This window comes from Chrysemys picta, chromosome 7 (genome assembly GCF_011386835.1).
Source record: "Chrysemys picta bellii isolate R12L10 chromosome 7, ASM1138683v2, whole genome shotgun sequence".
NCBI classification, from domain to species: domain Eukaryota; kingdom Metazoa; phylum Chordata; order Testudines; family Emydidae; genus Chrysemys; species Chrysemys picta.
This window is the reverse complement of record NC_088797.1, coordinates 78,828,926-78,846,944: the sequence shown is the minus strand read 5'-3', so window position 1 is coordinate 78,846,944 and position 18,019 is coordinate 78,828,926. Positions and strand designations below refer to the sequence as shown.

General features: G+C 36.4%; 1 protein-coding gene across 4 annotated transcripts in view; it reads right to left on the bottom strand.

Annotated features, from left to right (window-relative positions):
- Nucleotides 1–518: 518 nt before the first annotated feature.
- BICC1 (BicC family RNA binding protein 1) overlaps nucleotides 519–18,019 on the bottom strand; it is a 207,755-nt gene continuing 190,254 nt past the window's right edge. For 3 of the 4 annotated variants that reach the window (XM_005307461.5, XM_065551853.1, XM_005307462.4), the window contains 7 exons: nucleotides 16,066–16,231; nucleotides 13,839–13,878; nucleotides 13,036–13,190; nucleotides 10,230–10,386; nucleotides 6,300–6,460; nucleotides 5,304–5,403; nucleotides 519–3,414 (listed from right to left, as the gene is read on the bottom strand). In XM_005307461.5, coding sequence (XP_005307518.1) covers nucleotides 3,284–3,414; nucleotides 5,304–5,403; nucleotides 6,300–6,460; nucleotides 10,230–10,386; nucleotides 13,036–13,190; nucleotides 13,839–13,878; nucleotides 16,066–16,231 — 910 coding nt within the window. In that variant the 3' untranslated portion in view covers nucleotides 519–3,283. The remainder of the gene's footprint in view (nucleotides 3,415–5,303; nucleotides 5,404–6,299; nucleotides 6,461–10,229; nucleotides 10,387–13,035; nucleotides 13,191–13,838; nucleotides 13,879–16,065; nucleotides 16,232–18,019) is intronic. The other variant, XM_042854730.2, reaches the window with a different exon arrangement.

Below are 18,019 nucleotides of genomic sequence, written 5' to 3'. Positions count from 1 at the left end.
GTACTATTAGCAATCCATAGTAGGGCTGCATCATGTCTGGGCACTGGGGACCTGTGCATTCTGCAGAGGGTGTCATTGGGATTGAGACATAGGTTATTAAAACATATCTAAATTACATATTATAATAAAGGTGTTAGTATGTGCCTCATGGCTAATTTCTCTTAATATAATTAAACAATTCAAAAGACAAGAGCAACCCTAGTCAGGACTGCAGCATAGTCAGTAATGTGTTCCATGCTTGTCAAATCTGAGCGAGGGCTTAGCGGCACCTGTGTACTAACACACTGCAGAACAAGGCTATATTCCTAAGTCTGCAAGCTAGAGAGAGCTACAATGGTTGTGTCTAGCATCCCAAATAAAGAATACCTTCTGCTTACTACCCGAGTCCTGTCTCTTCTTCATTGTCAGGGATACTACAAGGGCCATAATGCAGAAACAAGTGAACAATCCTGGCGACTAGATCTAAAATTCAGCTGGACCCGGGTCCAAATAAAAACCATTTAACTTACCAAACAGAATACCAGGGGGTTACATACATTTATTTTTTTCCATGTAACAATTGATTAGTTTTGAAAAAATTCCCATTTTTAATACTTTTAATTCCACCTTTCATTTAAAAAAAATCACTAAAAGGACAACCCACAAAAAATACAATCTGTATCTGCTCTATATTTACAGATAACTGGTCACTATTAAGGCACAGATTTAAAACTAACATTTTAATCTAGCAAGTCAAATATTTTGTGCATAATACAACATTGACAACACTGTATATTGCATTGTCATATTCCCTTCATGAAATTAAAAGAAGTGAGAAAAATGTTTTCCAGTGTGTGTTTTTTTTTGTGTGCAGCCCTACTGAAAATAATGTTATTACTGGGAAATTCTTCACTTTGGTAATAGATGATATAAGCACTGCTCAGCAAAAGACCACATCAACTTAATATTGTAAGAATTTCAGCTTCCAGATATAATACTGTCAAACCGCATGTTATGTATTTATGAAAAAAATGAAAGAAAGTGACATGTGGAGATTTTGCTGAAGTAAAATGTTGAAACTTAAAAAAAATTACACAAACTAAGTAGGCAAATGTCTAAGTGGATTTGCTAAAGATTTAATCTAATTTTAAAATATTATGTAAAACTAAACACACAAGTTCATATAAGACTTGATTTTCAAACCTAGGTCTTGCAAGCCCACAAGTGCTCAACTTTGAACAAGTAAGTAGTCTCATGTCAATGGGACTACTCACAAGTATAAAAATAAGCAGAAGAGTAATTATTTCCAGGATCAGCGTTTTAAGCTCTCATAGTTGTTTGATAAAGTTGAGCGTGCCTGAATTATACGCAAGTATCCGATATGTTCATAGACTTTGGGCACAACTTTGTTGCTTACAGCTCTGTGCTTGCAAACTGCATTGTCCTGCAACATTAAACACTGAAAGAGTTAGCTGTTATTTTATTTGCAGTGAAAGTTATTTCACTATACACCATTAAGTGGATATGGCTGAACCCCATACTGAGCAGTTAATTTTTGCTAATTGCAACAGGTCATTTTATTACTGCTTCATCATCTAAGTCCTCAAAGCAATTACCTCTTAAAAATTCCCTTTGTGTGCAAATTTCTCATAAACTGATTTTTTTTCTCACCTTAGAAGATGTATACACAGAAAGTGTCAAAACTATTTCTCACCCCATTTTTGCATAAAAACCAACTACTGTAAATGGTTATTCTAATGTCTTCTGTTAAGAGCACTTGACAGTGGTTTATGTCCATCTTAAAAGGCTTGTACACTGAACATAAATAATACATTACAGTACAAGTAAGTCACAATATTTCCTAGGGGAATGCTTTTCAACAAATTAATGTTTGGAAACTTCATATTTCATTGCAGAAAAAGAGGCACTTTATGATTTCCTTCATTACATGAGAACCCTTCATCAATCCATAACAAGACATCTGAAAAGACACAGAAATAGTATTGCCAGATTTTTTGGACTTTCACAGTATGAGAATGCAATAGTTAGCTCTAGCCATTTATAACATGGACTCTTTGTTGAATATAACTTCTTTCAAAAATAGTTCATCTTGGAGTTTTAAACACTTCCATAGCTGACAATCACAAATCTAAATTAAACAAAAGAGATGCTATTACAGCTATTTCATGTATGTTGCTTAATTGCTGCATGCATAGTCATGTAAGTAATATGCTTCACATAATAAATGGCAACAGTGCTGTCTTGTCAAATTAGATTAGTTGTCTGTTTAATCAAACTGGTGGCCCAAAGCTCTAGTTTGATGAATGCCTTTCATTTTCTACCATAAATATTTAGTAGATCTCAGTTTAAACTGATGCATATTGTAAGGTGTATAGAATCTAAAAAAGAAAAGTTTTATATAAATAGATGTCCTTTAGTGGCAGTATACTAAAAATAGGCCTTTGATTTGAAAGAACCATTAAAATCAGTTTTAGCATTACAGGCAGCAGTTAAATATGACAACTGCAAAGGGTTAATATTGCAAGGTCCATTTTGGTCTTTCATTGCATCTGTTACAGTGAACTAGTTTCATTGTAAGCAGATCTAGGCTGCTTCATAAAGAGATAATAGGACTGGTCCACTTGCAAGTGGTTTGATTTTGCAACTTTTCCTCAGATATTTATATATATATAAAAAAATCTACATAAAGACTGATTCCTAGTACCATTATAGTGAGGAGATTTGACTATTGCAGGATCACCTGACAAAATTTGATTAGTGCCAATACAATATTTTATATGGAAATGAAAGAGAAAAATAATTCCCACAGGATAAGAAAACAGAACATGTAAAGTGCAGAAAGACCTCAATAATTATTTTAAGCAGTACCAGAAAATTCCATCTTGATAAAACCAAAAGTTAAGCTCTCTGGCATCCCAGCTCTTCATTTTTCCTTCATTCAACAAAGTAAAAATTCAGTGCATACATTATAGTTATAGGTAATAAAATACTAAACAAAGAACCCTATATTATTATTATTATTGCAAATGCTGTCCAATCTACAAGAGTAAAACATAATCCACATTTGGTGTTCTGAAAAATGACAGACAAGTGTCTTCTCTCTCTCTCGCGCTCTCTCTTTTTTTTTTTTTTTTTTTTTTTTGGCACAAGTACTTGTGCAGACAAAATGCTTTGGTCCTTGATACCCAAACTCCCAAAGTGCAGAGGGTGGTGTGCAGTGAAAGCTGTCCACAGGATTGGCAAGTCCATCTTTACAATTCACTTTGTGAGCCACAATGTAGTGCTACCAGCGACCACTGACACTAGCAATGTCCGAGTGATACTGACGTGGCAGTCTTCCACTAGCTCCACCTTCCAGGAATGAGGCACGTACATTTGATGGATCAAATAGCTTTCTTCGGTTTTTATTCAGTTCTACATGGAAAACAGCACATTTGGATTTTAATATTGGGAGCTGATTCAGGAGCAAAACTACTCTAAATAATGCAATTTCATTATAACATTAGAAGTGGGGAACCATAGCTCCAACTGAAAACTGCAAAGGGAGTTTAGAGAAACAGACATTACCCGAGTTGGTATTTGGTCAGGACACTAAGAATGCCGTGAAATGCTATCAAGAATTATTGTTCAGGCGAAACACAGGGTAATTGTCATAATTTGCTGGAATTCTGAATTCAATGATGGTGCCACGCTAGTACTTTGATGCAGCGGAGGGCCATATTTATTTCCGGGCAGGTGAAGTTTGAAATTAATCCTCTTATTTGAGGGGTTTCTAGGATTTAACATAATGCCTCAAGAGATAATATTTTGCCAAAATCATTTGTACATAAATTCTAAACAAAAAGGCAAAACCATCCTAAAAGTGATGAAATGATCCCAGCTGGAGTGCTTAAAAAATCCTGTTCAAAGCTTGCAAATTCTTCACAGAAAGGAATGCATTATGTGCACATCACATACTGAGCAGCACTGTGCACATTATATAATCTGATGTAACAGAGCATGTTGTATACTAACTATAAATAACTGAAGTTGGAAAAAAATTATTTCCCCAAAGCACATTGGTTATTTTTTAACACATTAGTAATGTTTTTATAATAAGGACCTGCCACCTCCAATATAGGGGCCATTATTCAGATCTATGTATAAACTTCTCAGTAGAGTCATCACTCATACAAAGTACTTTTTCCAGTCCCTTGTTATAGTGAACAATTTTCTCCATTACAGGTATAATCTTTGCTGCCAGTGATTCAGACAGACTTTTGATGAGTTCTACTGTTCATCTGAATACATTATTCATTTACCCTCTTTAAGCCATAATTTGAAATGCATTCATGAATGACATCAGCAAATTAAAAAAAAATAAATCTGTCATGCTCCACAAAATATCAGAAGAAAGCTTACAATCTTGAATGTAAAAAAGATTCACCACCAAGGAAAACAGGAATCTCAAACATAATTCTATGCAAAATATGAAATGAAATCTTATGCCATTCCAGTCCCTTGAACAAGTTCAAGTTGGTCACTGCTATCCTGTTGTGTATCTTCAAGAGTGGTACTTTGATTTTCCTTTATTGTAGTAAGATATAAGACATTTTAATTACAGCTGGTAGGAAAAAAAATCCGACAAACCATTTTTTCATCAGAATTTGTCCATTTGTTGAAACGGAAATGTTTCGCACAGATTGTTCAACTCAGCTGAAGTTCCTACAGACATTAGGACAGGCCTGTCAGGCAGGTTTCCATCGCATACCTGCCTGATTACCTACCAGCTCACTTTCCTGGCTCCTAAGCAGCCAGCCTGGTGAGCTGATAGAGAGATGAGAGCATGGAAGTCTTGGCTCTCAATCTTACTGCTGCTTGGTAAGCAGAGTTCCCAGGAGCCCCAGGTTCAGGACAGTGTGCCAGACGGACTGTCTTGGAGTCAGTGTCCCCAAGCTCTATTCCCTTTTACAGGGAATTTTGAAATTTTTCTTTGAAAACCGTTGCAAAATGGAATTGCCTTTCTCTGCTCAGCTCTAATTTTAATAGTACAATACAACACTATGCAGCTAGAATCCCATTTGTTGTGTGGAAGCTATACAGTCCTTACAGTGTCTCAAAATTTAAAAACTGCCTTTTTATTACAAGGAGTGGCTGGTAAGATATGCTCTCTGTGGGTCAGATTGTCTGTCCGATACAGTTCCTTTGAGCTGCTCTAATGACTATGCAAACCAAAACAATTCAACTGAGCAAGGGAAAAAGTACAGTATATTTTTAAATCATGACATTTATAATCATGTATATGTTAAATGCTTTTTATTCACCTGAGATTGCAAGCAGCATTTTCCGTCTGGCACCAAAAGTAGTAATTCCTAGCTCTTTCAAATCTTGATCTGTGAGAGTAAGGAAGGTCTGAAGGTCAATCTATGAACAAAAACAAAGCAAATTAAAATGGGTAATTTACACAACATACAAATCCACAGTCTATAGGAAACCATTTTCTTCCTGTATTGAGAATTACTCCCCACAAACTATTAGCCATAAGTGTGGTGCTGACAGCTTCTAAAAAAAAAAAAAAAAGTTACCTTTAACTTTTTTCTTTACATTTATTCTACAAACTCATTTTATTATGCCTATAACACCAACAATTACCAAATTCCAATCAATGACAGTTGGTTAAAATTAAAATGTCAGAAAAATGAGGAAAAAGGGAAATAGACATCAGAAATGTCATATATGCAGCAACCCTTGACTACACAGTTAACTGCTTGTTTTAGTACTATGTATTTAAAACAAATAGAGACTAAAAAGTAAAGGTATCATTTTTACAGAAGCATGTAAGATTATGTTGTTTAAATGATACTTAATTGCATACATAAGAGTCTATTTTCCCAAATTACTGTAAATGTAAATGGGAATCTCAGATCCAATCATCGATCTCTATAGAAGGAAAGTTTATTTCAAACATAATTATTAATATTAATAGCAATAAATCACAACAGAATGTGGGCTAGCAGACCATGGGTGAGTGCCCCCTTTAAGTGAATTCAAGGACATAGCCTTTCACAACACATCTTGTGTGTGCACAAATATCTTTATTAACAAATACCATGCTTAAGTTCAATGTTATTAATATGTCAAGATAATTTAGTGGAAACCTGTTTAGTTAGGTCTACTAAGGATTGAGAATGGTCATTTCTAAATTGAAGGACTGAATAGCTTTGATAGAATTGTCAGTGAAAATACTGCAGCTAGAAGAGACAGTGATTTCATTCAGGAAGTACACAAAGGGTTGTAAAATGCCTCTTAAAAAGACTGACCTCTTGTTGTTGGAATACATCAGTGTATTTGCCCAAACCGAGTTTACTGAACAGCTCAGGCAGATCAGACCCCTTAAACAAACTGTTCAGGTTACAGCCATTGCTTCCTGTCAGCGAGGAAATGCAATCCATGTAATTACTGCTGCTGAGATAATGTTCAGCTGAAAGGCAAAAAGGATGTACACTTGACGTTTCAATCACTTCAAACAGCATGTTTTAATCGCCAAATTACCTCAAATTCTATTGTTAGGTGGAATATTCCATTCAGTTGTTTAGTAGAACAGCAATCTGTAGAAACCAGCTGAATTTCAAATGAACTTTTTGTTAATTAAACTCTAGTGGCCATTTTCAGAATATACCTTGTTATTATTGATTAGGGCATGAAGGAGAATGAAAAGGACACAGGCATGTATTTTAAAGCACATTTAAGGCTTTAAGGATTAAGCTGTATTTAAGGCTGTACCTTAATTAACTTTAATGGGGATGGGGCTCAGAGCTTAATATACATAAAGGCGGAGAGAGAATCAGGTCTCTATTCCCCTCCCCCAGTCTATCCAATGCTGGAGAAGACAACTGCACATGAACCTCTTCCCTGTCTCCACAGCCCCCCATACAAATGTAAGCAGCTCCTTTAGGTTTCATTGGGGATGGAATCCTGGAGTTTCTTCTGTGAAAGATAGCCAGGTAATCTAGCAACTACGCCACTTTTTGTTTGTTTGTTAAAATAGTAGATCTGGGAATATTTGGACTACCTGAATAAATATCACATTCCCCAAAACTACATTAAAAATCCATGAAGGTTGCCAAGTCAAGCACTCAAAACTTAGTAAATACCACAATTACAGTTGTACAAACTTAATTTGGTCCCCTTTGTGTACATGAATTATGATATAGTCTTTACACGTTAACATGCCATTTTTTCTACTCGGTGCACAGAATGGTCAGCTTTTCAATATTTCTTTTTGCACTCATTATTCAGCATGTGGTCTCACGGTGTATAGTTATTTACTGCACATCATCCAAATCCTGCACTAAATGCGGAATTATTAATTTCTACCTGGGCTTTTCTATGATGGCTTCATTGTAGCATCTTAGTGCTTTACAGACATTACCCTGAGAGAGGAGGTGGTTATATTATTCTCATTTTACACACAAGAAAAGGCGATGAAGACCCAAAGTGTCAACTATATTTGCGTGCCCAATTTGAGAAGCCTAGTGTCTGATTTTTCAGCACAATTTATAGTACTTTAAATGTTCAAAACACAGCTCCCATCAACTTTAGCTCAGCACTTCTGCAAATCAGAGCCCCAGATGTCTCAAACTCGATACCCAGAAAATGATAAAGACAAAATGTCCACATGCAGAAAATTGGGCAAGTCATGTAAACCAGAATTTTTACATTGCCACTTTGTCTCTCTCATTTTCTGGCTATCCAATCTGAGACACCTGAAATCTGATTTGCAGACATGCTGAGCACTCGTAACTGCAACTAAAGTTGATTGGAGCTGCGTTCTGAACATAACGTGTAATAAAAATTCCATCACGTGGAACTATATTGACCCCCATATGGGTCATGAGCAGGGAGACCCACAGCAAAGTCCTCTACCACTTGAGCTGATAAGTGTAACAGGAAGCAGTAGAAGGCTGTTATCTTCTATGTGGGCCTCCTACTAGAGGGCGATGAGACACATTGCCAGTGGCTTTCACAGCTATTTGCTAGATAGCAGAGGAATAATGAGACTCAAGAATCCTGTGGTCAATTGTAAGTTCTGTATGGAATATATTAGTAATTATAGATCCTTCTCCCCAGGCCCTGCAGTACCTTCCTGCTTCTCTTCTGCTCTTACTTCCTTACCTACTGCTTCTTCCACACCCTGCTCCTGTCCATGGCCCCCACTATCCTGTCTCCGCTTACAGCTTCTATCCCCTCCCCTGCACCAACTTGGCTCCTGCCTCTATTCATCCCCTATGCTCCTGCCTCTTTTAGTCTCTCACTTCCTACAGCTCCTGAGGCAGACACCCGGCATGGAGAATTTCAGCCAGAACAATTTAAATTTGGCTAAGTTATAAACAATTGAAAACAAGGTCCATTAGTACCAGTGTTGCCTGTAACAAAGGAGCTGGATCCACGTGATGCACACCCTAGCACATAGCAGTTTAGCTCACAGGCAAAGTGTGCAATCACATCCCCTTGCATTACCATAGTTATTTTTATATGCCATTAATTTCACTGAGCTGTTATCTCCGGAGGCCATAGGCCCTGCCCCCAGGGCTGATGTCAGAGTGAGGAGAGCGAAATGAAATGACTCCCTCAGCTAGACTGGCTGCTGCCTCCTGAAGACTTACCTGGCTATAAAAAGTAGAACGCTTTAGCGCTCAGTGATTCTTTGTTTTCTTATCTACTGAATTGTGAATGTATTTTAGAAAAGGTAAGTTGGAACCTTAGATAATTTTACTAGATGGGCCCAAGTTTTTGAAGCAGCTTTGTACAATGTGTCAAAATTCTTAAATTCTACTAGTAAAAGTGAGGAATTAAAATTACACTTCAAGTTTGTAGATCTCAAACAGCACAATCGAGTACACACAGTTATTGTACCCTTTTCGTCACCTATTGACCATAAAAGGCTTATCAGCCAAGTGTGGGGAAGAAAGGATATTTTTTTAAATCAAAACAAAAAGTACATTTTTGCAGATGTTTCAGGCTCTGAGAAAGGAGCTATGGCTTCTATGGACTGAGCAGCTTTTAGACTTAAAGGTTAGTGTCTTATTAAAGTTTAAGAAAGGATTAAAATGCATTTATTTTATCATTCTGATTACACTAGGACCTCCCTGTGTAAACAACTGACTTCAAGACACTAGGTGAGCTTGATACTGAAGATAGACTATGAAGCTCATTTTTATTATGTTCACTGTAGAAATACCATATGCAGTAATTCATCACTGTGTTAATACCATGTAAATGATTACAAATGCTAGGAAAGAGCAACAACATTTCCTTCTTTAAGTTAAACTATTTTCTCTAAAAATGTGCAATTCTTACTGAATGTATTATCAAATAAACCTGGGATTTAGGCCTTTTAGCACTGATTCAGGAAAACCATAATACAAAAAATAATTAAAACAAAAAACAGCAGAATATTTCTGTCCTCATCCTCCCCGACCCCAACAGTAATGAAACTTATTATAAATCAAAATCTCCCATTCTTCACTTTCTTGCTCCACTCCTTCCTCCCTCCTGGCAAAAAAAAAAAAAAAAGATCAACCTATTCATAGAAGACAGACTAGTTGCAAACTGCTTTTGGGTGTAAAACAATTTTCATAGAAAACTGGTTTAAAATCTGTTTAAAAAAATCTTTGTAATATTTGCAGGTTGGATCCAAGGAAACAGGTGTCCAAGGTAATCTGCCAGGACCTACCAAATGTATTGGTGACCCTACTTAAAAATCAATATAATATGCCTTAAAATTCATAAAAGCGTGGCAGCTGGAAGAAGTCATAACTTTCATCAGGAAGCCTCCATCAGATTCAGCTAGTATTTTGCAGTATCTGGATAACACAGCAGAATCATGAGCGTCCAAGGATGAGCTCTTATAAACTCTGTTTTCATAGAAACTTTCACAGAAAAGACAGTAGGATAGCAGGGAGCTTAAAAAAAAAAGGCTATACTATATCATTTACCTTAAACGTTTTACATTTGAATTGGTTTTTTTTTGTTTTTTTACATTTTATGTAGTATTATACAGATTTTTATTTACTTTGTACTTTTACAAACATAAAAAATCTTTAACATAATTAAGTATTTTCAATTCCTTAAAGTAAATACTTATTATTTTAAAAAATTCAGGACCTCAGGATTAAAGCAAAAAACTTAATCTTCCAAATCCCATAATTGTATTCCCTGATGAAATGCACTGACAAGATATTACTTACTTGATTTGTTTTGTTTCCGCTTGGGGCTGCCAATTGACGAGACAAATTCACTGTGAACTGAGGGACCGATACCATTTCGATCTCTCCAGTTATCCGATTCACTACCACTTCCCAAATGTTCCCGACTGCTGGACCGTGAGAGAGACATCGATGAACCCTGCAAGAAACCACAAGGAAAATTACTTCAGAAACAGAAGTGTTACATTGTGATTTGACAGTTCGTTTCTCTGAAGCAGCCCAGTTAACACGACAGCTTTTCAACAATTTTAAATATGCTGCCTACAGTTAAATATGAACCAACTAATTATTACAATTTATGCATTTGACAGAACTGCTGTTTTTGTAATAAGTTTAAGCAGAAGTTACTTTTTAAAAAAAACACTAGCTTCATATCAAAATGCTCTATATTCTTAACCTTTTGTCACAAAATTTTTTCTACGGTCTCTTCCTCACACAGCTATCTACCTAGCATCTCTAAGTAGCCCAGATTACCGCAGTACCAATTAGTCTACACATTAAATTTGATGTCTACATTAAGAAGTCAGAAATTACCAACATTAACCAGACACTAGAATCTGAGATGCTGCAGTTAATTCCTGTTTCAGTATCTAGAATTGTATGGGATAAGGGCTGGTAAAGATTGACTTTTTTGTGTTTGTTTTGTTTTACAGCAGCCACAGTATACATGAAGTATGCATGGGGTGAAGCCTGACTGGGGAAAATGATACATTTCCACAAAGCTCCAGATGAAAACCTTCTCTCTTGAGTTTATCTTTTATAGAGCTTCTCAGACATTAGAGAGTGTGATGATTGAATAAGTTAATTGGAACGGTAGATGAGAACAGGGCCAAAGCAAAGAGTAGAAGTGACAGGAATTACGTTTTACTATTGTACAGTCTCACTCCTGGAAGCCTTCTAAACTAGCACTATTTTGCTTAGTTCCACCAGCTTCACCAACCCTTTCTAACAAACAGCACAGAGGATCACAGGAGTTTAATAGAGCTGTTCCTTGATACATTTATAATGACAGAGGATAACTGCCATCACTTGAAAGAAAAGTAGAACTATTTTTCAGGTGGACAAATTAGGTTGGTGGACAGTGTGGTGAATATGGAGTGAAAGAAGGGACAGAATCCACGTCTGTTTTAAAAGAAAATAAAAGACTATCTACAATATGTCTGACCAAGGTGGTGATTACAAGTTGTGATACAATAAAATGTGAGCTAGCAATGCTGGGAAATAAAACACAAAGTTAAATATCACAGGGAGAAACAAATTTGCCCAGTGAGCTTAGTTTGCAAATGAACTTCCCAAATGGTAGCACTGGATATCAAGACAATTGCTATTTACTGAAGAGCATTCTTCAGCATATCCCTTCTGGGCCACATCAAGAATGAAAATGTAAGGGGTAAAGTGACCAGCCATGCTTTCTGATATGAATAACAAAGTCTTGAAAACTGCCAAAGGGAAGCAGGGAATATATTACAAGTGATCTAGGATTTTTATTTTCCCCAGATGTTTGCATAACAGCACATACCAAACTGGGAACTGGAGTCACTGTAAAAATAAGAGTTTAGCAGTAGAAAGAACTGAGGATGTGGTTTGTGCCTGGTCAGACTCCAAGTGACTAAGGCACAAAACCTTTTTCTTCTGGAATAATGTGTCTGCTAATAAACTTGTAGAAACAGTGAGTGTATAACGGTTTGGAGAAAATGGGAAACAGATTAACAAATATACAAAGACAAATCAGTCTGATAGCCGAGAAGTAATGTTAGCAGTATATTTTATCAGAAAATTGGCTTTGAGTTTCGCTTTACATATTTTTCTTCTATGTTTCTGGCTTACACATTCAATACTGCAAACCTACCACATGTAGCTGAAAGACATATGTTAACTTTATGCATGCCAAAGGGGAAGCTCCACGCCACACCTTTATTGTGGTTTAACGTGTGTACTGCACCCAAAGTAGTATAGGAAGGTGCCACCCAGGTCAGTCAAGGTCCCTGCCCAAAAAGCCCACCTACCTAAAATTTGGACAACATGAATGAGGGTGGAAATAAAGAGGAGGTAGGCTTTGGTGGGGCTTGACAGAGTTACAACAGCATAATGCAATGCAAAACAATGTCAGAATTATTACAAATAATGGAGTTTAAGCAGAGGACAGGGCCTTCTCTGTGCAGCCTCTGACTTAGGCCTTCTAGTAAGCCCTCTGTGAAGTTTACAGCTGCTCTTTCTCAGCAGAGTCCCTAAGGGATGAGGTGCCACTCTCCTTGCACAGGAGTGAATCCCAATGCAGCAACTCCCGGGACAAAAGGGAGTGTGAACTGCACCCACTGTACTCACAAACGTCACTCTAATGACCCGCAGCAAGCTTATTACAATTTACCTTCATACTAAAGGGATGGCTTTTTTTTCCATCTCATGAAACATAGCAACCAACCTAGGCTAGATTTCAATGACTATTGTAAGATACTGTTTCCCTTTACTGATGCACTGAACCAAATTATCCCACTCCTGTGTTGTTCTTAATTTGCTCCAGAAGAGCAATTGTTGGGAACAGGTTTTTTTAAAAACTGAAGATTAACAATGGAATTCCCATTATTCTATGGATGTACTTGATATACCCAGTATGCCCAGATACAAGGAGCTTTTTTCTGGAAGAGATTATGCAATATCTTCAAGCACTAATGCCGTTAAGAATCTCATTTACAAGACTGACTTTTACAAACATATAAACATTCATGTTTAAGAAATGCCTATGCAATTTACTGAAAACATATTTAAAATGTTCTGTAATTTTACATACTTCATACGTAGTTGTCATAGATGGCTTGTATGATACATGATTAGCTCTTCTTAGTTCCTTGATCGTTTCTGCAGGCATAGATTTGGAGAATCCTAGGCCACTCCATGTATTCGTTGGAGTTCTCACTTCTGTTACAACAGGCTTCTTTAACATCGCTTAAAAATACAATGAAAAAGACCTTTATAAGCATTAAGCTCCATGTATTGACAGATAAATGCATCTTTCAGGCCAAATACTGACATTCTCGACACAAATGGATCACATTAACCCACAGAACGGTACATTCCCAGCATCTCAGATCCCCAACAGGGCCTGATTCCCACCCTTTCTTAAACCACTGTAAGACAGGAGTAAGTCCACTGAAGCTAGAGAATAGTAAACACTGTGCGGAAGGAAGTGAAGAGAATCAGGCCCATGATGTTTAAAGAAAAAAGCAACCATTTTCCAGAAGTGGCAAATGAGTGCAATGTGCTTGTTAAAATTAGTCTGATACTAATTCATCCCCAAGGTTATTACAAGTACCAGAATGTTTCAGATCCACAGTGTTACTAGCAGTCTATGTACAGTACTACTAATAATGTATCTACCATGTAACTTTGAATTTGTACTAATAATATTCTATGAACTGGTATCAAAATATCCCCAAAATACATTTGACATAAATACATTGAGTTCATTGTACTTATCAACTTTTCATTTTAGCTAAAAACATATAGAAACTGCAAAGCTGAACCTTAGAAAAATTCTTTGACCAGTATACTGACAAATAGATGCATGTTAGAAGTCACTGTTTCTTCACATACCTTTGGTTGCTAATAGCTTCTTCTGTTCATAGTCAAATGCCTAAAAATTAAAGGGACACAAAATGTCTTAATTGCTGCTCTAACTAAATGTCATTCCAGTAAACAACTCTTTCTAAAAACAAAAATTTTGATCACGGTCCATGGATTCATCTAGGAAGAATGGTAAGCACTGCACAACAATGTAACAGTAGTCCAATGAAAGCCTGACATACGTAAAACATTCATTCAAAACTAGCTAATTATTCTCTCCCACTTTCATGTGAGGAAAGTTGTAGCAGTATGTGAAGTCTGCATAGGTAGTGTTTTTACAAGGCATTACTTGAGACCTTTTTTTCTGAATTGTCTGTTGACTAAGTATTTAAAACTCTAGAACAAACAAGTCTAATTATAATAGGAAAACAAATAATTAAACAACTACACTAAGTATTATTTTTCTGCACACAGTTCTCTGGACTATACCCTTTGCAGATTAGATTCCATCTTCATTTTAAATCCTTTTATTCAGAAAAGTATCTTGATGTAATACAGGAAAACATGTTATACTGCTCATCACAATGAGAGTAATAAAAATGTATATAATTTTTGGATGTCAATTCTTTAGTAAATTACACTTGTTCTTTCCATTATAGATCATAAATCTGTTCACACAAATATGCATTACAAAAAGGCATTATTTTGCAGAGTCTGATTAGTATAAGGGATATCTGATGTTGTGCAGGGCTTTGGAATGATCCGAAGATATTTTTTTTTTCCCTTGGGAGACTAGAACTTTGGTCATGGTAAAGGTGAACGCTTTGAACCTCAACCAGTGATTGACTATCTATTTGCCACAGGGGCCTATGTAAAGGGCTCATCTATAGTGATAAATTTACCAGCAGAACTATACTGGTATGACTATACTGCTAACTTTATGCCAGTATAACCCGTGTGGACACACTTATTCTGGTATAAGAGAGCTTTTTTCCATTTCCCCCTTATATCACTTTCAAAGTGAAATAAACTAAACTGGAAAAAGGCACTCTTATTCTGGAATAAGAGTGTGTCCACACAGGGAGTTACACTAGCATATCAGTATAATTATACCAATATAGCTCTGCTGGTGAATGACCCTGTGTAGACACACCCTAATCCACAGGCAGGACTTCACTAACAGACAAAGAGACGAATGCATGTTGACATGTCTTATGAAAAATCTCAAGTAGCATTTCTATGAACATGTCTCTTCTCAAAGCCGTAACATTTTTACGTGTGCGTGCGCGCACACACACACACACACACACACACACACACAGTAAACAAGAGAGATTTAGCTTAGGTATTAGGAAAATCTAACTATCAAGATAGTCAATTATTGGAACAAATTATTTTGGGAGTTTGCACGATCCCTGTAACTGGAAGTTTGTAAGAACAGGTTAGACAAGCATCTTTAGAGATGGTCTACATATACTTAATTCTTACTCAGCAAGGGATACGTACTAGATGACCTCTTGATGTCTCTTCCAGACCTATATTTCTATGAAATGAAGTTTATTCCCTGCTTATATTTGTATTACATTTATCTTTTCTTTCATCAGAATTTTGAGAAGCATATTCAGGAGATTTTTTTTGTTTGAATATCAGGTTTTGTTGCTCTCTAATACTTTCTTTGGAGTGCATATACAAGGATGTGATTGGATAAATCCAACTAGATAGGAAAGTTCTATAAAAGTCACAAATGTATTTTATAGCCTATGTGAGAAGGCTGCATAATTCTCGCCATCAAATCATGTCACAAAATATCTAAAATCCACATACAGCCAAAAAAAGCCTAGAAACCTCACAAAGAAAGCCTGAAAAACATTTTATACACATATTGTTTTTTGCTATTATCAGGCAATGCCTCTTATAATCAACTGGCAACTGGATTCAGCCTGAAAGAACTGAGAGAAGGCTTGGAGAGAAGAAAGATAGCTATGCAACTTCTGCACCTTCTCATATTCCTAGATACAGATTAATTTGTCTTTATCTAACATTAGATGTAAGCTCATTTATGCTTTACATTACCAGTTTGAAAATGCACCATGTTGTGGGAGGAAATTGAAGGTGATAACACTGTTTGATGCTTTTGTCTACAATCCAAATATTGAAAAAAAGTCATGTAGCCGGCCAAGCCAGTCACTTCATATTATTTGCACTGGACATTTATCAATGCTAACAATGCACTAGATTTGGGTGTAGAGACAGGTACCTGCATATTTACATATGACGACTGTGGAGCAAGGCGCACTCTTTCAGAATTCTGTTGAGCAGCTGCTGCCCTCTCTGCTGCTCGTTCACTACCAGGAGCTTTTTTATCAGCAACGTGATTTTCAGAAGCACTCAGCTCAGTATCAGAAAGCAATCTCTCTGTGGTGCTGGAAAAGTAAAGGCAGTTGTTCTTCAGAATTATCTGTAATGGTTTCAATCACTACTCCATGTTTTAAACAATGAACATTCAGTGCAATGAATAAATGAACTACCCTTTCTAGAAAGTTGGTAGTAAATTTGAAGAAAAAACAGTACACAAACGTTACCTTTCTAAGAAACATTTTCTAAGGCAAAAAAAGACTTTCAAATGAAGCCTTAGAAAATGTCCCAAGTTCCCCCTTCTCCCCAGAAAACTGAAATGCCTTGCACTTTATGGTCAATAAAGTGAATTGTGATCAGAAGCAAGGCAAGGGAAAGCCACCTCTTTATAACTTCAGTCCCACTTACTTACAAAAGCATCTGGTATTATCAACTTTTCTCTACAAACTTCAGCTATAGTTGTCCGCTTACTTTGAGGAACCCGAAAAGCAATTGTATTTTAGATTTCTAAAGAATTCCTAATAAGGAAAGTACCCCGGACAGACTGCTTGAATTCTGAATACTAAAAAAAAAAAAAAGCATTTATATTTAAAATTAATAAGTCTAGATACTTGAATTTGATCAGCAGGAATTGTCTAGGAAGTTCCAAAGCTGTGTAACTAGAATGAGATGTATATACTGAGACTACTGGGTGGAGGCAACTGTCATAGTTATAAATCAAAATAAATAAGCTAACTGAGCATAATAAAATTCAGGCTGAATGAAGGAATTATTTCTAGGGCTGTCAAGCGATTTAAAAAATTAATCGTGATTAATCGGACTGTTAAAAAGTAATAGAATATCATTTATTTAAATATTTTTGGATGTTTTCTACATTGTCAAATATATTGATTTCAATTAGAATACAAAGTGTACAGTGCTCATTTCATATTTATTTTTATTACAAATATTTGCATTGTAAAAAACAAAAGAAATAGTATTTTTCAGTTCACCTAAATACAAGTACTGTAGGGCAACCTCTTGATCATGAAAGCTGAACTTACAAATGTAGAATTGTGTACCAAAAAAAATCCTGCATTCAAAAATAAAACAATGTAAAACTTCGGAGCATAAAAGTCCAATCAGTCCTACTTCTTGTTCAGCCAATCATTCAGACAAACAACTTTGGTTACAATTAGCAGGAGATAATGCTGCCCGCTTCCTGTTTACAATGTCACCTGAAAGGGAGAAAGGGCATTTACATAGCACTGTTGTAGCCGGTGTCGCAAGATATTTACATGCCAGATGTGCTAAAGATTCATATGTCCCTTGATGCTTCAACCACCACTCCAGAGGACATGCATCCATGCTGATGATGGGTTGAGTTTGATAACGATCCAAAGCAAATGAACTGACGTATGTTCATTTTCATCATCTGACTCAGATGCCACCAGCAGAAGGTTGATTTTCTTTTTTGGTGGTTTTGGTTTTGTAGTTTCCGCATCAGAGTGTTGCTCTTTTAAGACTTCTGAAAGCATGTTCCACACCTCATGCCTCTCAGATTTTGGAAGGCACTTCAGATTCTTAAATCTTGGGTCAAGTGCTGTAGCTATCTTTAGAAATTTCACATTGGAATCTTCTTTGCATTGTGTCAAATTTACAGTGAAAGTGTTCTTAAAATGAACAACATGTGCTGGGTCATCATCTGAGACTGCTATAACTTGAACTATATGGCAGAACGCAGGTAAAACACAGCAGGAGACACACAATTCTCCCCCGAGGAGTTCAGTCAGAAATTTAATTAATGCATTATTTTTTTTAACGAGCATCATCAGCATGGAAGCATGTCCTCTGGAACAATGGCGGAAACATGAAGA